The sequence below is a fragment of the Xenopus laevis genome, chromosome 2S, assembly GCF_017654675.1.
Source record: "Xenopus laevis strain J_2021 chromosome 2S, Xenopus_laevis_v10.1, whole genome shotgun sequence".
Classification (NCBI taxonomy): domain Eukaryota; kingdom Metazoa; phylum Chordata; class Amphibia; order Anura; family Pipidae; genus Xenopus; species Xenopus laevis.
The window spans coordinates 136,261,235-136,286,460 of NC_054374.1; the positions used below are offsets into that span (position 1 = coordinate 136,261,235).

The 25,226-nt window shown below is 39.6% G+C and overlaps 1 protein-coding gene across 2 annotated transcripts in view; it reads left to right on the forward strand.

Annotated features, from left to right (window-relative positions):
* Positions 1 to 24,823, forward strand: part of ppp1r1a.S (protein phosphatase 1 regulatory inhibitor subunit 1A S homeolog) — a 91,599-nt gene extending 66,776 nt beyond the window's left edge. The window contains 4 exon segments of one of the 2 annotated variants that reach the window (NM_001094633.1): positions 835 to 895; positions 17,302 to 17,538; positions 22,181 to 22,289; positions 24,206 to 24,823. In NM_001094633.1, coding sequence (NP_001088102.1) covers positions 835 to 895; positions 17,302 to 17,538; positions 22,181 to 22,260 — 378 coding nt within the window. In that variant the 3' untranslated portion in view covers positions 22,261 to 22,289; positions 24,206 to 24,823. 2 annotated transcript variants of the gene reach the window in all.
* The last annotated feature ends 403 nt before the right edge of the window (positions 24,824 to 25,226 follow it).

Genomic DNA, 25,226 nt, shown 5'->3' on the forward strand with positions numbered 1-25,226 from the left:
AGTTGCCTACACGTAGTAAATGTTCTTCTTTAGTGGCACTGTAGTTGACACTGTTACCAACCATTTGAACTGCAAACTAGAGGTCCGTTGGTTCTGCTACAAAATTTGAGTCCCCAGCCGGTTGCCCCCTGATTCTAGTTCTTTGGTTATTGTGATAACAGATTGGCTCTAAACAGTGTAACTTTTTAGATGCAATACATATTAGAGAAACCTACTATATCCTACTTTATGTGTTTCAACCAATTCACTGAAAGATTATCAAGCCGGCTGATAAGGGGAGGGGGGGGGATAGTTTAACTGTTATGGACTATGCACAATATAGATCTGTCCATCAGAAGTTGAAAATGAAATGCTGCCGTCTGATCCTACCTCTGCATATTTAAAGGAAACAAATTCCAAGGTGGATAATGCACTTAAATCCAATAATGGTTAACATGTTCTGGACACTTTTATACTATGTAATTATTTATTAAAGGCGTTGTTCACGTTCCACACCGGATTCAGTTCAGTGGTTTTCAGATAGTTTGCCATAAATAAATAAATAAATTACTTCCATTTTTTATTTTTTACAAAAATGAACATAAACTATAGATAAATGCTCACCTACAACAAGTTGCAATTTGGAAATAAATTTGTATGGAGAAGACAAGATGAAAGAAGATTGACATAATGACAGATAAACATAGGGCATTTTTTCATGCACTGTATTCATTTTGATTGTGTGCACAGACCAACATAATAGACATACTGTATTGAATAGCCTCCTTTTTAGATGCTACATTATGTAAAATATGTTTTATATAACTCAGACTAATTGCTCTTTTATTCCCACAGTCTTTATCCATGTCCCCTCATCAGAGGAAAAAAATGTCCCGTACAACACCCACCATGAAAGGTACTTAGTCCAGACCTATGTATAGCGTTTTTGTGAAATATATATAAATTTATCTCCTCTGTTATAAAGTTGATGTAAATTCCAGGATGGAGTTTCAAGATGGTTAGACAAGAGGGTTCATTTAATTAGAACTGGGAAAGAAGTACAAGGGAGCAAGAGCAAGCAAGCCCCTTAGTGCTCATCCAAGGAACACTTCTGCACGTTTGGCTCTGTACTTTACAGCATCATCATACACATGATGGCCTATAGCAGGTGATATTGGGGGGTAAGCAGGTCTGGACTGGGAGACAAAATAGGCCCTGGCATTCCAAGTAGACAGCGGCCTCCTCCATAATCCTCCACCAGCCCACTAAATAGTGACTATGGGACCTTACAGCAGCCCCTCTGGCATTTGCCAGAACCCACAGATTGCCAGTCCGGGCCTGGGGGTAAGATATCAGAATGAGAGAACCACTGGCAAGCATACGGTCAGAATCCAAAGTCGTGGGGGACTAGGTGTTAGATGTTTTGTTTTAAAGACACCTACAGGTTTAGCTACTCTGATGCTTATTTTTAACATATGATGCAGATCTGCCTGAATACTTCCTAAAGTATTAGCACTAATTGGGTAAACACAAAATTGAGCCCTTAAACTGAACCAGGGAGACGGTTTACTATAGTTCATGAAAAAAGGCCACAATTACATCATTATGTATTATACTTTAGGCCCCTACTACTACAGAAGTGTTCAATATGGTAAATTATAACTCTAATAATGCCAAAAATGTATTTTGAAATTTAAAAAAGTGATGGTGAAGGCCAACCTTTGATGCAATATACTCTACCTACGCCAACATACACTTTCTCTTGTGTATCATCTTTAATGTATGAAATGATAACCACTTTCTAGCTACTGTGTACTGCTTCCTTAATCTTTGGTGATATTTACATTTGACATAGACAGTATCTCATTTCTCATCTTTCATCTCTTCTTGTCTATGCTTGTTCGGCTTGAAAATGAGCAAAGGATACAGGACTCCCACTCTGTTGACACAGCCTGTTTGTTTTTGAATAAAGGATTATACTGGAGCACATTAATACAGGGGTTTTCAGATCAGATTCAAAGTGTTTTGCAAAGGGAGCAGCTTTTCCATGCCTGATTCTCTGATCCAACGCATTTCGAAACCCTTACATTGTTCAAACTGGGCTGCATTGGGAAGAACAAGTGCCTTTTCATGTATTTTATTACTTTAACGTTTCCTATTGAACTGAACCAGGGTCAGACTGGGACACTGGGAAAGAAACCCAGTGGGCCCCCAGCCCTCATGGGCCCCCAGACCTTGTGGGCTCCAATGGCCCAAATCCACTCCAACGTACCTTGTAGAGCCTCTTCCCTCCTGGCTAGTGATGATGAATTTATTTTCCAGACACAAATTTGCAGCGAATCTCCATAATTCCCCGCTGGCAAATAAATGAGCGAAACTGCTGCAAAAATTCAAAACGGAAAAAAAAGTTAGAAAATTTACAGGTGCCCATTGACTTTAATGCAATTGAACAAAATAGGATTGCATCAAATTGTCGCTGGCGTCAAAATTTGCGTTTCGCAAATTTTTTGCTGCTTCACTGGAAGTTTTTCTGCGAACCGAAACACGACAAATTCGCCCATAACTACTCCTGGCCTCCCTCTGCCCAGAGTGAATCAGTGTGAGAAGAAGGTACACATGGGGGGTAAGGGGAGATGGAGGGGGATTTGGGGGGGAAGTTGCAGGCCCCTGATGTGGCAGCCCCAGTGGGCTTACACCCTCCAGTCCGACACTGAACTAGTATGTATGTACATAGACAAAAATAAATAAATATCTATTATATATATCATTACAAGATTAAGTGCTAGTCTTAAATATGTGGATTAGTGAACAGGATTAAAATATAAAATGTAAGAAATGTAAAATAGATTTCCTTTTAAATTAAATATGAACCACTTCGGTTTCTTAATTTCCTCCATATAAATACGCATGACCAAATACAAAAAGGGGAGTTTTTGATACTGCTATCTGCTTTTTATGTTTTGCAAGGGAAACTTTATAAAGCTGTCCCATTAGACCATGATTGGGGAAGACATGGGAAGAAATTTTCATCTTTGCGAAAAGAAAAAATGGGAATTGCGTCAGGTGCTGAGTCACAATATTTCAGTAAGTCAGCCTAAAGCATAAAGCAAAGGAAAATAGCAGGGAGTTCAGTATCGTTCTGTCTCTAGAACAAAGAAAAAAAGAATAAAGGTTGTGGAAGTTCCGCTCTGTAGTTCCATTATTGCCTCCTGGATTATTCAGGTGGTGATAGAAAAAGAAATACATGATGAGAGTTCTGCTAGTTATTCCAACTGCTACTGTATGTGTCTGTAGATTTATGGGATTCATTTACCTGTTGACATGTGGGTGCTGACAGGGAATCTACACAATACAGAGAATGAGGTATACTCATGATCATGCCATATATCAAAATTGGGAATCCACCTCTGATTTACATCTGGTGAAGCCTCAGGTACTCGCCCCAGTTCACAGGCGACACATATATCAAAATTCCTTGTATCCAAAAGATAGCTGTCCCAAAGGCTTACTTTTCAGTAAAAAAATTTCTTTATTTAAATTATCATTAAAAATATTTGGTTACATTCAGTCCCCCCAGGCCCACCTTACGCGTTTCGCACCTTCCGGCGCTTAGTCATAGGTGTATCTGTAGACCACACAACCTCTGCGGGATTTATACCCTATCAGTCCCTCCCACTTTGTTTAAAACCAATCAAAATCTTTGAGGGATTAACCCTATTGTGTTAATTACTCTTCAACCATGCCCATATGGGGTTTAATTTCTTAATATTTTTCTTGCGTGAATATTTATAAATCCAATTGTTCAGTATATATAATAGTCACTATTTATAAATTCAATCCTTAGGTATGTATAATAGTATATTTCACAGAATTAGTATAATAACCAAACATCAGTACCACTCACTTCCTTTGTATTTGTTGTTCCTAGACCGTCAATTGCTCCCTTTTTAATCTAGATAACAGTATTAGCCTTTTCACGTATAGCAAGTAACATCAAATTCATGATTATATACATGTAATGGAAACTCCCTAGAATCTTTTAGTATTCAGGGGATAGAGAGAGTCAGATTGGGGGAAAGAGGAGGAGATCAATTGAGCCTCTTGGAGAGGAGAGAAGTATTCTGGATATTCCATCTGAGCACGCGCTTGCCCTTAGGACTTAATCATGAATTTGATGTTACTTGCTATACGTGAAAAGGCTAATACTGTTATCTAGATTAAAAAGGGAGCAATTGACGGTCTAGGAACAACAAATACAAAGGAAGTGAGTGGTACTGATGTTTGGTTATTATACTAATTCTGTGAAATATACTATTATACATACCTAAGGATTGAATTTATAAATAGTGACTATTATATATACTGAACAATTGGATTTATAAATATTCACGCAAGAAAAATATTAAGAAATTAAACCCCATATGGGCATGGTTGAAGAGTAATTAACACAATAGGGTTAATCCCTCAAAGATTTTGATTGGTTTTAAACAAAGTGGGAGGGACTGATAGGGTATAAATCCCGCAGAGGTTGTGTGGTCTACAGATACACCTATGACTAAGCGCCGGAAGGTGCGAAACGCGTAAGGTGGGCCTGGGGGGACTGAATGTAACCAAATATTTTTAATGATAATTTAAATAAAGAAATTTTTTTACTGAAAAGTAAGCCTTTGGGACAGCTATCTTTTGGATACAAGGAATTTTGATACTCATGATCATGGACAGGCTAGAAGGCAGGGTAGGCGGCTAGTGTTCAGGTAGTAGTTAGAACCAGAATGAACAGAGGAAATGGATTATATCAGAGCCAGCTTGGGTGAGTGAGAGTACATTGTCAGAATTTAAATAGGAAAAGAGTGCCAATGAGGCTGGGTGCAGAGGAATGATGCATGCCAGTGTCATAACACTCTCATCATGATGTCCAGGCACACGCGCAGACAGAACTGGGGGTCAGTGTGCAGAGCAGTAAGAGGGCATAACACACTGCTGGATTGTAGTAAGTGAGATCATTACACAGGACCGCCATCAGAAATCACAGAGCCCCATACGACAAAATTTTCTGGGCCCCCTGGGCTGCGTCCACTGCAAGCCCCACCTACAGGTCCGCCCTCCCCACCCCACAGGTCCGCCCCCCACCACACAGTAAAAAAACAAAAAAATATTGGTGGCTAGGGTTCCCACATGTTAATAAAAATAAAAATATATTGGTGGTCAGGGCCCCCCATAGAAAAACATTTGTGGCCAGGGCCCCCCCATTAAAAAATATTGGTGGCTAGGACCCCACATGAAAAAAAAAAATTGGTGGCTAAAATTGGTGGCCAGGCCCCCCACCCCCACATTAAAGGAAAATTGGTGGCCAGGGCCCCTTAAACGTCCATACCTTACCGAAGTCAGCAGCTCTCAGAAAGATGGGGGGCCTGGCTAATAAAGTAAGTGTGGTGTGGTAGGGCCCCCCTTACCCTCGGCCCCCTACAACCCTCCCCCCTGTCCCCCCCTGAACTTCCTGCTCCTTACAATGACTAAAATAAGCCTACATTTTCATGGTTTTAATCAGAATATTATCAAAGGTATGAAAAAAGTGTTGCTATAAATCAGTGTAATTTGCTGCACCCAAAATGCCGAAGGACTTGTGAATACATTTCTGGGAATATCGCTGAACAGATGCTGTTGATGGGTATGTGCTATCAGATTTGTAAAAATACACAGCATATACTGTAGGAAAGGATCAATTTCTGCCAACAGCTGTAATTAAAATGAATTTATGCTGCAATGAAACAAAAAGTCACATTCTACTTCCCGATCCAAATGAGCAAAGTTAAACAATCCAGCAGTCTACTGAGAAGCCACTCTATCAATCCCCAGCTACAGCCTGTTATCCTTTTAGATAAAGAGCAGCTCATTATACAGAGGCTTCTCAGTTGCTGCTGATTTAAGTTTTAAAATTTTTCCTAGTTTAAAGCAAGAAATACCAGCAACCATAGATATTTCCTAATTAAAAGAATAGGCAAAAAGTATGTTCTGCACATTTAAGGGGCCTTTACAGTAAGATCGCAAGTGCGGGGAACAAAGTGCAATTTAAAGTTAAGTCACCATGTTTTTTTCGCAAAACGGATCCATAGGATCAAAGGAATTTAGTTAAAAAATAATTTTATTTGTAGAAAAGTTAAAAATATATCAGCATCTCCATATACCCTACACATTTCGCACCCCTAAGGGCACTTAGTCATGTGACTAAGTGCCCCTAGGGGTGCGAAACGCATAAGGTATATGGAGATGCTGATATATTTTTAACTTTTCTACAAATAAAATTATTTTTTAACTGAATTCCTTTGGTCCTGTGGATCCGTTTTCAGTGTTGGTCAGCTCTGCTTCCACATTCGTTGCTGTACCGCTCCCTAAAGCTGGGGGTCTGGGGCTGGTGCACCCGGACCACTTTCATTATTCGGTGAGTCACTTTATATTTCATTCTGGAGCACCTTGTTGTCACAGTCGGCACCCAACACCAGAACAGATGCCAAGCACCCTGGTCTCGGCTCGACTTCACCGGTTAAGTGACCGCCTTTAGCCTCGGGAGGAGCCCTCGGCTTACTCAGATGCCACCTGGACTTAACGAGAGGTGCAAGGCGTAAGTTCTGGCAGGCAATGGGGCACGACTGTTTACTAGGATGCTGGAAGATAGGAAGTCACCAGGAACCGGCATGCCGGGCCAGCACAAGCAGATAGAATAGTCGGACAGGCCATATCAGGATAGAGATCGTAGAATAGTCAGAGGACAGGCAAAGGTTTCAGGATTGGAGAGGTCAACATAGTTTCAGACAGGCAAGGTCAGGGTTGGAGAGATCAGCGTAGTTTCAGACAGGCAAGGTCAGGATTGGAGAGGTCAGAGTAGTAGCAGGCAGGCAAGGGTCAAACACAGTAGATCAAGACAGGAATAACAGTAATAACACCCAGGAACAAGCTTAATTGAACCTAACAACGGGCAAGGTCCTGTAGTCTAAATGGGCTTTATATACATTTGAATTTCGCGCCAATTGCTCGCTGGCGTGATGACGCAAGCGCGACTGCGCCTTTAAATGATGAACATGTGCGCGGCATAGAGGAACCCGGCACAGGAGAAGGATGCAGTGCGATGGACGTCCACGCTGAGGACGTGGCGTGGACGCCCATTGCCGCTAGATCACCAGGGTAAGTTCCTTACAGTACCCCCTCCTCTAGGAGGGGCCACTGGACCCTCAAGCTTACCAGGAGACCTGGGATGGGATTGTCTCCTAAGGTAGTCCACCCTGGCATCAGACTTGACCAGACTTTTCACCAACACTGGAGGAGGACTTGATTGTTGGTGGACCTGTATGGCTGGTTTTAACACAGAAACATGAAACAGGTTAGATAACAAAAATATTTCAGGTAACTCAAGGCGGACAGAGGTTGGGTTCACGATTTCCACAATAGGGTATGGACCTATAACTTTGGGCCCCTGCTTAAGAGCTGGAATTTTAAGCTTAATATTCCCTGTGGATAACCAAACCAAGTCCCCAACCTGAAATTTGGGTACTTCCCTATGGGACTTATCTACTGCTCTTTTTTGAGCGGATGTAACTGCCAATAGGGAACTATGTACCCCAGAACGAGACTTAGAGCTATGCTCAACAGAAGGGAGTTTCTCTAAGAAAGTAGCTGATACCATTAGAGTGGAAGCTAGACATGAATCTTGGCACTTGGAACCCCACTGAATAACCTCTCCAGTTACCCAATCAATGTGGGGGTTGTGTACCTGTAGCCATGGTAACCCCAGAATTAACGGAGACGAGGAACCATCGAGAACGTGAAAAGCTAATTTTCACAATGCATATTATTCACACACATAGATAATGCCTTGGATTTTTGGGTTACCAAACCTGACCCCAGTGGGCTTTTATCAATAGCAGAAATCCTCATAGGAGGTGTGAGGGGAATAAGGGGAATATTATACCTTTCTGCGAAGGCAGCATCTAAAATATTTCCCCCAGCCCTAGAATCCATCAAGGCCGAAACTGTAACTGAACCAACTACTCTCGATTCGGAAAAGGACGGGCAAAGAGCACCCGTCAATTAGACTTTAGACTTCAACTAAGGAAATCTGAGCATGTGGTCAACTCAACTGTCTCAGGCTCATAATATTTTGTATTTCTGATGAGAGATGCAGTGGACATTTGTCTTTATACACGTAGCGTTCATATTATTTGCCCAGAATAGTAGGATCGTTTTTTTTTAAATACCATACTTCTACTAGTTAAGACTTTTGAGCAGAAGTGGGGTTTAGGGTATTTTATACAGTATATGTAGTTCTCTGGCACTGAAGGGAAGGTGATTCTGGTCCTATAATATCTCCCAATGTCCATAAATAACCATCATAGTTTTCAAAAGCCTAACACAAAGCTTTTTGTGTGTATATCATATAAAGTATATAATAACACTGCACCAAGGAGTCTCTTGGTAATATCAACAATTCCAATGGATTCTTTAAATATTTACTTCAGCGAAATGTCAGCATTATTAAAATGCTAGAATCTGTGTTTGCATATATGTTTGCATAGTGAAATACAGCCTTACACTGTGCTGCTTAATGATAACTAGAACATGAATCTCATTAATGCGATCAAGCCACTGAATGCACATAAATCAAATAGTTTATTCGCTTGCTGGACTAGACATATCAGTGCTCTGCACTGAGTAATATTCATGTAAGAAAACCCATTATTAGGGTTACAGCCTAGCAATGTTGGAGTTGTTTATCAATCAAGTGTAAGGAAAGACTTAAAAATAAAAAAATTGCATTTTCTCTTTCCAAAAGGAATATTGATAAATAATTTGATAACCTGATCAAGACAGTCTACAGATGACTGATATTTTCTACCATCCCTCTCCTAAAATAAAACATTTCAGCTGCTGGATTCAAGGTGTAATGAGCCACCCACCTCTGCAATTAAGCAGCGTATCCAGCGACAGCTCATTGATTCGTCAAACAGGTTGAGGAAGGCTTTTTTTTCGGCCGTGGGAGTTCGATTCAGATCATTATACAGATATACATATGTAACATTTGCGTAACCGAACCACTGCTGAAATCTCTTGGCTCAGCCCAGGACTAGATTACATACACTACATCCTAAATTTGCTCCCCTAAAAACTAGTGCAGGCCCAAGCCAACCAAGCTATTTAAAGGGATTGTTCGCCTTTAAATTAATATGATGTAGAGAGTGATATTGTGATACAATTTGCAATTGTTTTTTGTTTTTAATTATTTGTGGGTTTTTTTTAGTTAACTTTTTAGTTTTCCAGTTTGCAATTTCAGAAGTTGGTTTCTAGGGTCCAAATTATTAGAAATAATGAAGACCAGTTGAAAAGTTGCTTATAATGGACCACTCTGTAACATAGAGAAAATGTAGTTACTAACCTGCAGTCTTTTTTTTTTTCCTTTAGTCTGAAGGCAGCACAGGTTTCACTTGGATGTAAAGGGAAAGTAAAAGTTAACTTTAAGATGAACCATCTCTTTAAAGCCTTTACTATACATTGGCAAGCAAGTAACCAGGAGATTAGTGCTGCTGGCAAAAAGAAAGAAGGCACTGGCATTGATTATATCCTTATACTTTACAGTAGGGGGACCCATGTCCCAGGAGCTTACCATCCACCTTTGACACTTGTGCCAAACTCTGTGGGCCTAGCCCCCAATCCTACAAGCATTCCTCTGCAATCTGTGACAGCACGACTGCTAACCCAACCTACCATTTCCCCCTTTTGACTCAAGGGTAGGGCAGGTGGGACAATGTTCCCTTGGTTTCCAGAAGGAAAAAGAGGTCTCCTCTTCCTTTTTCCCCACCAATTCCATTCCCTATCCTGACCAGACTTCCTGCATGATCCAAACCCTTTCTTATTCTTATTAACCCATCACTTTCTGCCTGCCATTCAAAGTACCATCAAAGGTCCTGCCCTTAAAGGTATGGAGCCCCCTCGTCTGTCTTTTTTCAATTGGTAAATGACTGGAAACTCTAATCGATTGAGAAAAATAAAAGAGAAAAAAAGAGAAGTGCAGGATGAGCGACAGCTTTGCAGGTTTGTTTGTTTTAAATAATTGCTTGATGGTAATTAGTGAAGAAAAAGACAGGATGACAAAACAAGTTTGCATCTTACAAAGTGACATGGCCGCCCACTCAGAAGTGATGGATTACCGTGCCTGCTCATTCCACCCCCAGGAAGACGCCGCTCACACGTCAGAGACACACGTCAGTCTATACGAATGTCTTCAGCGCACCCCTAATTTACTGCATTCAGTTTAATTAATCACTGTAATTCATGTACAAACTCAATTCATACATTCCCTAGCTCTGTCCCTGTGACACACTGAATTACCCATGAGACAGTTGTACCATCCATTACAGTCTTCTTATTCAGCTTCTGCCAAATCTACATTCAGTGCTCCAACCGTAAATTCCATTAACAATGTGAATAAAATAACACATTGTGCTTGCATTTTGTCCTTGATCTGCAGAATTCCTACAGCGACAGGCCATAGTCTTCTTTTCCAGATGTTCATTTAGCAGTATAGCACCTTCAGCTAATATCACCTAGTCTGCTCCACATATAGGGATAGGCCTCTGGTAGATGGAAGCAGTGATATATTGCTGGCAGCAGTATTCATTAACTCATAGAAAACAGCCTACTACTATATAGAAAGTGGAACTACAGACATGGCAGGATCCATTGCATGTCTCTTTAATCTCATGATCCCAATAATAAGCCTTGTTCAATCTAGTTTAGTTGGGAGACAGTACCCAGCTCCCTGCGGATTTACAGCTGACCATGAACATGGGTCAAAACTTCATATTATCCACTTTACTCAGAATACGGCAGATTAATGCATACCTCCCAACTGTCCCATTTTCAGCTGGACAGTCCCTCTATTGACAGCTCAAGCCGCAGTCACGGGTTTGTACTGGAAAGCCCCGATTTTCTTTGCACTGCACAGCCAGAAAAAGAAACAACTTAATTGGCTTTTGGCAGAGAGCCCAGAACAGCCACAAAGTTCAGATAAGATACTTTGTTACTATTTTGAGATAAGCAAATAAGTAATTGTAACAATATAAGATAACAAGTCCCTTGGTCACAGCTTAAAGGGCAATTCACCTTCATTAGCAAAACTGTAATAACTGAAAATTAACAGAAATATGTTCAAACTTTCATAACCGACCACATTTTGTAAAATGAACATGGTAATAAGGGGGTGTGGCCAAAATGTTAATCTTCTGAAGCAGTTCTGGGAGGGGGTAACACTTTAACCTGTTCTAAATGGAAACATTTAGTTGATACATTTCTTATCTTTGGCCCTGCTGAGCAGAATCTTTGGGTTTCATTAAAGGCAACTGTTAGAATTGATACAATAGCGGTTAATACTCCAGAGATACTGCTGAGAAATGTATCAACTAAATGCTGCTAAATTATAACAGTTTAGAGTCTGCACCTGAATTACTGAGCTGTCAGACTCAAACACCAGAAACAAGAACATTTAACTTTAAACTTAGATTTTGGAAAAATAGTAAAAAATAAATAATGGAAAGTAATTGAAATGCCTTTATTTCTGGGGAGAAATCTAAAAACAATTGAATTGAAAAAGGTGTTTGGAAGGTGAATAAACCCCTTTAATGCACAGGCTACTCTAGGCTAAAGCATAGGGTGATCACCGTGATCAAGGTCCCATATAGTTTTTTTTTTAAATTTTTTTTTTTGCACTGCTCGATCTGGTTGATGCACCTATTGAGAGAAGAAGGCAAAGCACATATATGCATGTACTGGAAAAGTGCAAATTCAGTGACGTGACTGGTGCATGCCAAACCCGACCTGGTGTAGAAAGCGGTGGTTGCACACAAGTCTGGACCCAGCAGTAGCCTGTGTGGATGTAGCCTAAGCTCCCCGCATTTCATTAATCTGCCACTGATAGGACTTGAAAATTGCTGAACTAAACTGCCTTATGTTCCTCATTGGTAAGCAATAGATTGGGCTACAAACTGTAGTTCTGATTGATCGGTAAGTGTAAATACACCTTTCAGGCCCAGGATTTATTCTATTTTACTAAGTGTATAGGGAAGCACTTTGGCTAGTAATTGGCCTGCGGTTATTAGCTGAATGCACTACACTTCTAAAGGCCATAAGTTATAGAGTAGGGGCCTGTTGTCCTCATAATGGAATATTGAATTCCTGTGTATGTAGTGAACCTTCTCCTTGTATATGATTCATGTATAAATACTGAATCTGCAATGTAGGGTAGATGGGAGGTTAAATAGAGATACATGAGGGGTGCATCATGCTCTTCATATTGAAACTTCTCCGTAAAGTTATGATGTAGAGAGGGATATTCTGAGACAATTTGCATTTTGTTTTCATATTTTTAGTTGTAGGTTTTGATTTACTTCGTTTTTTATTCAGCAGCTCTCCAGTTCAGCAATTTGGTTTCTACGGTTCAAATTACTCTAGTAAACATACACTGATTTGAGCAAGAGACTGGAATCTGAATAGGAGAGGGCGAGAATAGATTAGTAATAAAAAGTAGCTACTTTTGTAGCCTTAAAGAACATTTATTCTTTAGATGGGGTCAGTAATCCCCATTTGAAAGCTGGAAAGAGTCAGAAGAAGAAGGCTAATCATTTAAAAAAAAAAAAAAATATATATATATATATATATATATATATATAAAAATAACAAAGACCAATTGAAAAGTTGCTTAGAAATAACCATTCTATAACATACTAAAAGTTAACTTAAACGTGACCCACCCTTTAAACTCCCAGTCCAGCACCCAATATTAATCAAAAAGAACCAGGAAATATGTTGAAATATATTCTTGTTCCTGATTTTGAGCCAGTGTTTTTGATATTCTGTCAATTTAGTCAGACAGCTCAGAGTGTTAATTTCAAGTTTAATTTAAACTGTTCTGGAAAGGTTTATTTTTATCTACGCTGTCTTTGGCAATAATCACTTGTAATCATGGCAGTTAGATTCAGCTTCTAATTAATACAAATACATTATTAATAAATGCTATGTTCAGCATAGTAAACGTCTTCAATTGAAGGTTTCAGGTTTAGTGGATGCAGAACTATATTTATTCCTTATATTCTATTCCATGTCTGATTTAAAGAGAGGCTCTATCACATTATACAAAAGTCCATCCATCCCTAGTGTAAAAACTGGTAGAATCCCAGGACCCCAGCACTGCAGGGTATTGTGCCAACCTATAGTGCAATAATTCAGGGAGACTGCGGGCAGTTTTATCAAAGGTCGAAGTGAAAATTAGAATTAAAAAAAATTGAATTTTGAGCTAATTTTTGTGTTCTTCGACTAGGGAATAGTCCAAATTAGATTAAAATTTTAAAAAAATTTGAAAATTTTAATATTGAAATGTATCATGTAAGGGCAGATTTATCAAACGTCAAAGTGAAAATTCTAATTAAAAATATTTGAATTTCGAGCTAATTTTTGTGTTCTTCGACTAGGGAATAGTCCAAATTCCATTTGAATTTGAAAAAAATTTGAAAATTCGATTTGCCATTTAAAACCTGCTGAATTGTTGTTTCAGCCTATGGGGGAGCCCCTAGAACCTATTTGGAGTCAATTGGTGGACTTTGAAAAATCAAAGTTTTTTTCTGGAAAAACTTTGATTCGTACGATTCGTATTTGAAAACGGACCTATTCGATCGGAAACTGACCTATTCGGCCAAAAAAAAGCTTTGATTTTTTTTATAATAATTTCGGTTGGTCGAATTTCGAAGTTTTTTAAATTTGAAATTCGACCCTTGGAAAATCTGCCCCATACTGTCTCTAAAACTTCGACTTCGACCATTCCCCATCTAAAACCTGTCAAATTGCTGTTTTAGCCTATGGGGGACCTCCTAGAACCTACTAAGATTCAATTGGTGGACTTTGAAAAATCTAAGTTTTTTGGGGGGAAAACTTTGATTTGTATGATTCAAATGCGCTATTACTTCGGTTCGTACTATTCGAATGAAGGGGTAAAGCATAACAGGCCACCTTGCCTTTGGGCCAATGGGTATTATTTATGGAAACGGAAGCAGAGATTAAGAGATTACCACCACCAGCACTTCCCCGCACTGTAAACGCTTGCACAGATATGGGATCTGTTATCCAGACAGCTCCGAATTACAGAAAAGCCATATCGCATACACTCCATTTTATCCAAATAATGCACAATTTTTTAAATAATTTCCCTTTTCTCTGTAGTAATAAAACAGTACCTTGTACTTGATATAAACTAAGATATAATTAACCCTTATTTGAAGGAAAACCAACCTGCTGGATTTATTTTATATTCACATGATATTCTAGCAGATTTAAGGTATGATGATCATCCAAATTACAGAAAGATCCATTATCTGGAATAACCCAGGTCCCAAGCATTCCGCATAACATATCGGATACCTGTATAGGTTTTTTAGAAGAGATGCACAGAATACTGAATCCCTCTGAATTACCGGAAGATCATAGACAAAACAATCCTGTGGGGTTTATTACATTTTTAAATAATTTTTAGTTGATTTAAGGTATGGAGATCGAAATGAGGGAAAGACCCCTTATCCAGAAATCTCCAGGTCACAAGCATTTTTTTAAGTGGTGCCACCTGATGTTCATTTATCTACATTTGAAAATGAATTTTATGTGAAAAGGAACTTTGCTCTGCTAATTTTTAAAACTAGGGGAAAAAAATCATGTAAATTGCAGAGCATGGAAGAGTGCTGTGAACAACTGTACACTGATTTGTTTTGAGGGTTAATATTCCCTTTTATAAATCTGCGTGAGTCCACGGACAAGGCCCAGCCATCCCCCAAGTCACACCCACTCGGGAGAACTCTGGATCTCTGCCCATTTTATCATATCTGTCAGGATCCATATGTTGACATCTCTGTTTTACTTTGGGCCGTATAAATAAATAATGATCCCAAATGTTAAATTTTTTTTTCTGTTGTATTCATAGAATAAACAAATAGGCCCCCTGCTGGGAACACACTGTGACAAAATAACATCTGTTCGCAATATTTAGCATTTCTGTTGTTCTATTAACGCCTTCTAGCGCTGTGATAGGGATTGTTTTTTTATTTTGTCACGTTGCTATGGTTTTGGTCATGAGAAATCCACTTTAAATCGGGTGTTACGTGGCTGGTGTTCCATTTGCTCCCCTTGTCATTATGAAGATGATTGTTAGCTCTGCTTACTAGAGCTAGGATAGAATTACCGGCATGCATAATATCAATCCCCAATATAGTCATTTGTGATAAAATGTTCCCCAAACAATAATTGCCTTATCCTGATGACAGTGACGCTGGGTTGCCATGTAATTTGCAAAACATGAGCATCTTTTCGGCAAATTGTGAAGCTGTTTCTTTATGGGGTGTTGTGCAGAGATGTTTCCCAGAAAAGCATTAACTCTGATAGGTAAGAGATGTATTAGTATTCACCCATCAGTGCACACAGTGGTCATATGAGCTGAAACAGGAGATATAACTGGCAGCCCTGAGCTGAACAGCTTTTAGCTTGCAGAGAAAAATTCTGTGCCCATTGGCTATTACTAACTACATCTCCCTGCATCTTATGGACATTGGGAGTTATGGTTCAGCAATAGCAGCAGAGCCAGATATTTTATTGTTCCTAAAGTACCGGTCCAGCCAGTCAGTCTTCAAAAGGAAACTAAAACCACCACCACACCCTCTGCTCCCATGCCTACGTAACATTTAGATAACTGTAGTGACAATAATCTTTTGGGTTAATGTAATAAAAAAGCTATGTTTGCATCAGATCTAGTAAACTTTACTTAGCCAACTAAGCAGATGGCTAGTAAATGCATATTGCTGATTGGCTTACTAGAATGGAGACATTTCCCAATTTGTGCACATTATTAAATTATCAAATAATTCTATAGGAGTCATTGGAGACTATCCTACAGAATAATAGGCAGGGATAATACGTGGATACGTGGGACATACTTTTAAATGGGCGTAGTCTAGAGGCATTATTGTTTCTGATCAATAGTGAAACATGAAGCTGCTGGGTGATGGCTTTTTTGGGAAACTTAAAGTAAAAACATTAAAAAGTATTTAACACACAGGATCCCGCTGATAACCTCTACCTTTGCCCCTGCAGTTGTAATGTCTGCTTCAACTATGTTTTTTAGTGATGTATAGGGATGTAGCGAACTGTTCGCCGGCGAACTTGTTCGCGCGAACTTCGACCGTTCGCGTCCGCCGAATGTTCGCGAACGTCGCGCGACGTTCGCATTTTGAGTTCGCGTTCAATTCGAATACAAATCGTTCGACCATTCGACCATTCGAATTCCTTCGACCGCTAAAAATCAAACGATTTCCATTCGTTCGAACGATTGTAAGCATTCGATCGAATGAAAAGCATTCGATCGAATGCTTCGATCGTTCGATTCAAATGAAAATCGTTCGATCGAACGATTAAAATCCTTCGATCGTTCGAATCGAACGATTTTAGCGGGTGTTCGAAGTTCGCGAACTGTTCGCGAACGTTCGCATTTTTTGCCGGTGTTCGCGAACGGCGTTCGCGAACACCAAATCGGCAGTTCGCTACATCCCTAGTGATGTACAGGTCAGGTTTTTCGTGACCCGCACCCGACCCTAACCAGCCCTCCCTCAGCCCATGCCCACATCCGACTTCTGGGTTCCTTTTATAGACCCGCTCCTAGTGATGGGCGAATTTGGGGCATTCGCTGAAATTTGCGGGAAATTTGCAGAACAAATTTGGATGCCAGCTGGGTTGGTGCTGGGAGCTGCACTTCCATAGCAGCTGGTAAACCGCAGGTGATGCATCTCTGTTAGAATCCCATCTTTGTTTAATAAACAGAACTGAATATATTTACAGTTTACACATGGTGTCCTGCAGCTGTGCTGAGGCTTTAGCAAGTCAGATAAACACAGAGATCTTTGGGGAATTATCCCCCTTTGCTTCTGTTATAATCAGCTGAATATACTCTTTTTGCTTCCTTATCTGACAGTTTGTAAGGCAATGTGCAGACAGATGGATTAACGGAAATTTGTATATTTTTTAAAATATATAAAAAAAGATAATCAATTAGCCTTAATCAGGTCAATGACTAGTTTGTACAAAATGCAGTGCTACCGGAATATGCATGGATATAGCGACACCTAGTGGTGATTTGGGTGGATGCACCTTAATAGAGCCTTTATTAAAGCAGCAAAGTAATTCACATCTGAACAATGAGAAACATGTTTCCTTAAATATTCAAGACTCTGATTTTTTTTTTTGCCATAGAACTCCAGCTATTAGCAGAACATCACCTGTGCAAGCAGGGATCAGAGGAGGAGAAGATCCCCCATCAACAGAACAACCTGGACGACAGGCCTGACTTGGGATGCTGTTGCCATGGTAACACAGCCTCCACTCAAGCTTCACAGTCGCATATACCATGTAACTGTTTTACCCAGGATGGACAGCAAGATAATAATTCCCTGGGAAGGAGCCATGCCAGTCAGGAGGATTCATTAGATAGTAAGTTCCCTGGAACATTTGATTCCTGTTAAAGGCATATTATTACTTGTTTATAAGGGCCCTGCCCTCCAGGTCCTGTTAAACTAAACTAAAACCCCATCATCTCCTGTGAGCCTTCAGCTGCGAACGGGTGTTGTGATATCATATAAGCAGCTTTTTATAAAGTCACTAAGGTTCTGGAAAGCCTCTTATTCAGATTATTTTGTACTATCATCATCCACAGAGCAATGTCTCCTGTTTTCTAAGCTTGTGTGCTGTACCCAATCTAAATTTCTTCCATGTATATAAATATATATATATATTGGACTGTATATATGGGAGGGAGCCGCCGTATCTTATCCAAATAGAAGTTTTAGTGAAGCAGGCCACTATGTTAATTAAGCAAAATCGCAGCTCCAATAAACGGGGGAACGTAATAAAAATCGCTAACGGAAAAACTATTCGCAATGCGAAAAGTTATGCCTTTGCGCGAACAAATTTTGCTTTGTGCGAATTTAACATAGCTTTTGCGAGCCCGGAAACTGTTTAGCGACCACTTCCGACAGTGAAAGACCGTTTGCGAATTTTATAGTTTGCGCCAATGTGCAGTCAATGTAATAAAACTTCTTACTGAAAAAGTCGTTATGTTTGCTCCAAAAGATTACGACACCTTCAAGCACTTCTTATGAGTGCGCAATTAGAATTCGCAATGCGCAATTAAATTTCGCAATGCAATAACAGTTTAAGGAACAATATTACATTGCGAGATGTGGATTTTTAGTCTTATTGGTGCGAATTGCTTTGCTCTTTGCGACTTTTATTACATTCCCCTGAAAGTGTCTAAATGTCATTTTCTACTGATGAAACATAATTAAATAATGGAAAAGCATTAGCGATTTAATAAGCATATAATTTTTTTTAAATTATGTCATCAGTGTTCATAGCTGCAAAGCATCTTGTTTATTTTTAATCCTACATGTTTCAGTCCACTGCATATCAATGGAATTAAATAAGAAAAACATGATGGTTTCACTGCACTCTTGTGCTCAGTATAACTAAATAAATAGGTCAAATCATTATGGAAACATTAGCTAAATCAATAGAAATAAGGGCATAACAGAAAATGGCAATGCTAAGAAAAAGCTTACACTCCATTCGTATAGCGAATAAGGTCAAACATTATGAAATTATTGTCACTGATGTGCTGGTTGAGGAATAATTGTCCCCCATAGAAGTACAGCAGCAAAATGTCTAGAAGAAGTCCAGGTCCAGGCTAGGTATAATTTGCACCAAAGCAGTTTATTATATGTGCAGACTTAAGGTGGCCATGCACTAGTTGACCCTTGGGAATATCCAACCAGTCCCAAGTTATTGGCTCTGTAGCTCCTACTAATTTACTCTATAATGTTTCCCCCAGTGTCCCCAGCTTGCGTTTTCTGCCTTTCCTATTGCATCCAGAATCAGTGGGAACCACATTTACTGACCAGACAAGCCCCTTGCATCTGATCTTATATCAAAATGTACCCTGAATCATGCCCTCTGCACCACTGGGATCCTCACACTCTTCTGTAGATTGACCCAGAGGTAAAACCAAACTTTGGAACCTTTGTTGATGTTACGGCCCTGGACACTTTATTAAAATAGTGTCCAGAGCCGTAATAATATCTTGACTTGGAAGTCGTCCAACTTTAGGACTATATCAATGGCCCCATGCGTTCTTGTCCAACTGGATATGTACAACATAACTCAAAAAACATCTGGTGGATCCCCTTCCAGATATTTGTTGGCCAGGCAAACACTTTGTCCCAATATGCCCCCAAGTAAACAGATAAAAAGCATGATCAAGAAAATAAAATAGTGTTGTTTCAAGTGATTGTTCCATGTATTTCAGAAGGAAAAAGCCACACACATCAGTGGAACATTTTGTTTCAGAATTGCTATGCTAGCAATGTTCAGGCATGGCCTCATACGCTCCCTGCTGGATCCCCTTTGTGAGTCCTTCACATTTTACCTTAGATAACTCTGTTTGCTCATTCTGACATATTTCCATGCTTCTTATATTCAGGGAGAAGCACTGCCAGCTAATATGAATTGCTAAATAACAACATTCTTTAAGTGACCTTATTTCTGCTCATTGTGTGTTCTCATTCATTCAGCCATGAATCCCCTTGGAGTCCCAATATCCCTTGCTTCTACTTTTAGTTCTCTGCTACTTGGTCCTATTAAAAAATAAATAAATTGATAAATAGATTTAAATGTCACAATGCCCCCAAGGAAGGATATAATAGCCTCCATCATGCAGGTATTTGCTGAACCTACTTTCTCAGTCTGATGGACCTCTGTCTGTGCTTGATATCTGCCCGAGTCTTTGCACACATGCTAATTGCCTCCAGGATTTTTCTGGTTTATTTGCACATACATGAAGCAATGTAATAACACACCCTGATTGCTGCACATCTTGATAATAAGACAGTGTTGATTTACTAGGACTGGAAGCTGGAGCAATCTTTTCTATCACAATCACAATAAACACTTGTCTTACCCCAGAAAAAAGCTACATAAAACATAATGCACTTCAACGGGATAGTTTTAGTATGTTATATCAGTTGTATGATATTAATTAGCAGATCCAGTGGCTGCCAGGAGCCCCTGAGTATAAAGTGCCTATTTGGGGGGTTTGACTGATTTAAAATGTTTATATATATATATATAAGTGTTTGTGTGTGTGTATGTGAAACAGAACATTTTTAGCATTCAGCTGGATATTTTCGTGCCACTGTCCATAAATAACCAGTGATACTCTACAGAAGCCAAGCAATGAACATTATTCCTTTGCTCTGAGGTCTTTCCCTTTAAAGTTCTGCATGTGGGAACCATCTGCAGAACCCAAAAGCCCTTGAGAATTGACCCGCCAATTCCCAGCCCGATTGTTTTCCTGCAGTTCCAATATCCACATGATTCTTTTTATCAGAGCCAATGCCGGCCTCTAACCCTGCCTGCCGGAAAATAGAATGTAAGGCAATTGCAGGGAGAATGGAAATCCATTTGGGAAATCAAGTTGGCGTTATACTGCTGTAGGAATTGTCCCCAAGGGGAAAAAATCCGCCATGGTTGCTTGGTCTTTTTTCCTTCTTTCGCTATCTGTATTGGCTAAAGCGGAACTGTGGATACAACTCATAAAGCGACATTTATTTTAACTGCACGAAATAAAAAACTTAAAACTGAAATTAAAAAATCAATTATATCTTGCTTCATTTATAGATCGGTAGCTTTTGTTCTGCTGACATTATTATAACACCCACTCCTACGTGCAAACTGAATGTACAATACACAGACGATTAAGCTACTTACTTATTAAACAAAAAGGCCATATGACTCCAGGAAGACTCCAGAAAGACCAATAGGCATGTTCTCAGTGGGACGGACCTAATTGCTAGTTATAGACAGTGACTGAGCCGTTGCAGTTGACTGTAATTCAAGGTAGAATATGTTGGCTTTATGCGTTGAGCCCATTCAAAGCAGTTGATATCCTGTTGCCATGCTTTGTGCTCTATTGGCAATTATAATTAGCAAAAAAAAAGAAGCATCTGTTTGTAGGCTCCCAGCTCTTTAACACACTTAAGTTAATTACGTTCCTCTTCATTTCTTGCTGTTGCATGCCTCTACGTTGCACATTGATTGGGGAATCATCTAATGTTGCCTTCATTGTTCTTCTGTTTCTCTTCCCTGAACCAATTCACAGAATACTCTTCTGCATTTCCTTTGTACAGTAATTACAACTTTCCCAAATGAATAAAAAGTTTGCTGTCCCTGAAAATTACTTATATAATTATTATAGTTAAAGGGATACTGTCATGGGAAAACATGTTTTTTTCCAAAACGCATCAGTTAATAGTGCTGCTCCAGCAGAATTCTGCACTGAAATCCATTTCTCAAAAGAGCAAACAGATTTTTTTTATATTAAACTTTGAAATCTGACATGGGGCTAGACATATTGTTAGTTTCCCAGCTGCCCCAGTCATGTGACTTGTGCCTGCACTTTAGGATGGAACTATTTTCTGGCAGGCTGTTATTTCTCCTACTTAATGTAACTGAATCAGTCTCAGTGGGACTTGGCTTTTACTATTGAGTGCTGTTCTTATATCTTCCAGTGAGCTGTTATCTTGTGTTAGGGAGCTGCTATCTGGTTACCTTCCCATTGTTCTGTTGTTGGGCTGCGGGGGGAGGGGGTGATATCACTCCAACTTGCAGTACAGCTGTAAAGAGTGATTGAAGTTTATCAGAGCACAAGTTACATGACTGGGGGCAGCTGGGAAACTGACAATATGTCTAGCCCCATGTCAGATTTCCAAATTGACTATAGCAAAATCTGTTTGCTCTTTTGAAAAATGGATTTCAGTGCAGAATTCTGTTGGAGCAGCACTATTAACTGATGCCTTTTGGAAAAAAACATGTTTTCCCATTACAGTATCATTATTAGGGTTTAGTTCTCCTTTAAGAAGTGCAGTATGGGGCACATGACTATTTGCTGCTGGAGTGCCACCAATGGTGAGGTAAGAAGTACTGTCTTGCATTCATACTGTTAATCTCACTAGAAAGCAATTTCTCATCCAAGTCAATGAAGTATAATTATATATAATTATATATATCTTTATATTTTCAGGTCACGTGTCTGATGGGAATTTGCAAATTAGTGAGCCAAAAAAAAAGAACAGCCACATATCTTTCATAGAAGACAAATAGGTCTGGAAAAGCAAACGGATTGTTATTGAGTGAGTATGAACATACAAGAATATGTCTTATTACAAATAGGAGCTAAATATGGGAGATGGAATGAATAGAGAGATGGCAGAAATAAGAAACTCGAGAACCTCTGAAGAAGAGACTCAGGATGGAAACCTTCACCTCTGGAGGACTAGAGGAGAAATATCTATGCATCGCTTGTGTGGACCAGGGGTTTGGCCTGATTGGGGCCTAAATGCATTTGCACCTGTAACATTATGATGTATACAGAGGATGTGAGGAAAGAGTACAGTTAAATAGAGCTAAGGGAAGGAAAGTAGTAAAAAAAATTTTTTGATACTTACACTAATCCTAAAGAGACATTTATATTTAGGATTTTATATTTATTTGCCCCTAAATCCAGTTAAATGTGGAAGGGTATGTATCTAAAGAATAACCATCTTACCTGTCTGTTACAGACACCCCCCTCAAATCAAGGGGGCTGAAATTTGGAAAGGGCTTAACCATTATGTACCCCTCTTGGACAACCCCCTGGGCCAAGATTGTACATCCATATACCAGATCCTGAGTCCCCTTTGCAAGGTAAAATGGTACTGGGAATTGCCTCTTATGACAGTGCCTCCACCTAATGGAATCCAGAAATACACCTGCGGGCGGCTCCATTAGGAGAACATTCAAACACACACAGTGCTGTATAACACATATAAACTTAATAGTAAAGAGAAAGTGCAGATCCGTTCACATGGGGAACCTGTTGCAGTCCCATCCTGGCACCTCCCTGCCAGGCAAAGTCACACACTCCACTCCAGATGGATAAAGAGTCTCAGTCCCTTTTCCCGCTTCCTGCCCAAATACCTCTCTGGCTGGACAGAGGTACTTTGCTCCCATGTGGCAGGCACAGCAACAAAGCCTGTTCACAAATAGGAGACACACTGGATCCTTTCTTTTTCTACCCTCCCTCAGGCAAACTCACACGGGGGCTCACACAGATGGGTAGGCTCACACAGAGCTGGAACTCACAGCGTTGACATCCTCAGATGCTCCAAGATCTCCTAGCCGAGCACACAACTTGCTTTTTCCTCCGCTGCTGAACTATAGCTCCCAGAACTCTCTCTAGTGCAAGCATGTAAAAGTCCAGTTTTGCAATTAGGAGCTTCAGACCCTCCTGGTCTAGCTTCCAGGCTTGGGGCTAGTACCTGTAGCTCACAGGCAGGGGATTTCAACCATGTGATTTGACATTTTGAGGAACAGAGGGTAATTAACCCTCTTTATCCCTACATACCTAATTAGTCAGCTGTCCCATAATGCACTTACCAGGCAGAACAGCTTAGAACAATATACCAGGCAGGTGGGACAACTCATCTCATGCAGATTGACGGCCAGAGGTTTCCTACTCTTATCCAGCTTTGAATGGAGTATCCATATGCATTATACTGCTTCCCCTATAGTGTAACATTCTGAAACTGAGCCTTCCATATCTTTCATAGATCACTGACTAATAGTCCAGTACAGTATGCTCCATAAAATGTCCAGTATATGTATCTATTTTTACTTACAAAACATAGATTGGCACGTTTGCTATTATAGTTTAGTAATATCCAGTTATGGTTTCTAATATTTATTCTACCTTTTTATTCACTATACTTCGTTCTATTGTCTTCAGATTGGCACACAGAAGTGGGTAAGGATGGGTATATATAAGTAGTGAGTGGTTCTAAAGGCACTCTGACCAGCAGGAACTGCTTAAAACCATAAACCAGACAGGTGGGACATCTCCACATCTTATGCAGATTGATGGCCAGATGTCTACTTCTCTTATCCAGCTTTGAATGGAGCATCCAGATGCATTATACCTTCTCCTGTAGTGTCACATTCTGAAACTGAATGCACAAATGTAATGTAATAGATTTTGCCATCTTTAATGTTTTTTCTATTTTTGCACCAGGTATAAAAGGAGCAAGTAGCAGTCCCAGTACAGTATCGTGGGCTTACAGGATCCGCATCTCCCTCCTTAAAAAACAATTTTTCCTTACCTCTCTGCTACTGAGAATCTGGAGTCTGCACTGAGTTCTGAGCAATAAACTGCAGGCTTCTCTGGAAGCAAAGAAGTTTAAAATAACATTGCTTTGTGTTTGATATCTTGCCTCTGTATTGTATGTCTTATAAGGAAAATGTGTATCTATATGCAGAAGGCTGCTGATATGCCAATCATTGTGTTAGCCCTTATTAGGCCTCAGGATGAGACGGGAGGACATAACATGTGGCTAGAATAAAATCATTTTGTGTTTTTTGGGTTTTACCTAAATGAAAAACTTGTGTGAACAAAAAATAAATGGGCCCAAAGGAACCTGTAGATTAACATATACAGTACCCAGAAAGCTAAATGTAGAAATGCTTACACAAAAGTCACCTGCAGTACCTTAAATAAATAAAAGATCACAAATTGTGCCACAACCCCACCACACTGTTCAACAACTGAAGCAACTGCATTGGTAACATGTATTTGCCAGATGCAATGTGTTCTAATGTCAAATTCTTAATAAAATGGAGGAAGCTGTTTCAATAGCTGTTTCATTGCTTTATGTTCTGAACTGTGGTTTGTGTGCTGGATTTATTTCTGTTGTTTCATTTCAATAGTATTACATATTACATACATAATTACATATTGCAATTATAAGAATATATAATATAAGTGATTAGTCTCTGCACTCTCTCGAGCTCATTTATATCCCTCTTAAGGACCAGAACCCGAAACTGCACTGCATACTCCAGATTAGGCCTTACAAGAGACCTATAAAAAGGCAAAATTATGTTTTCATCCCTTGACTTTTTTATGCAAGACAGTCATTAATTTGCTTTAGTAGCCACAGAATGATACTGCCTGGAGTTACACAGCTTGTTATCCACAAAAATCCCAAGATGCTTCCAAATTAAGGATAGTCCGCCAACTTTGCTAATCAGTTACT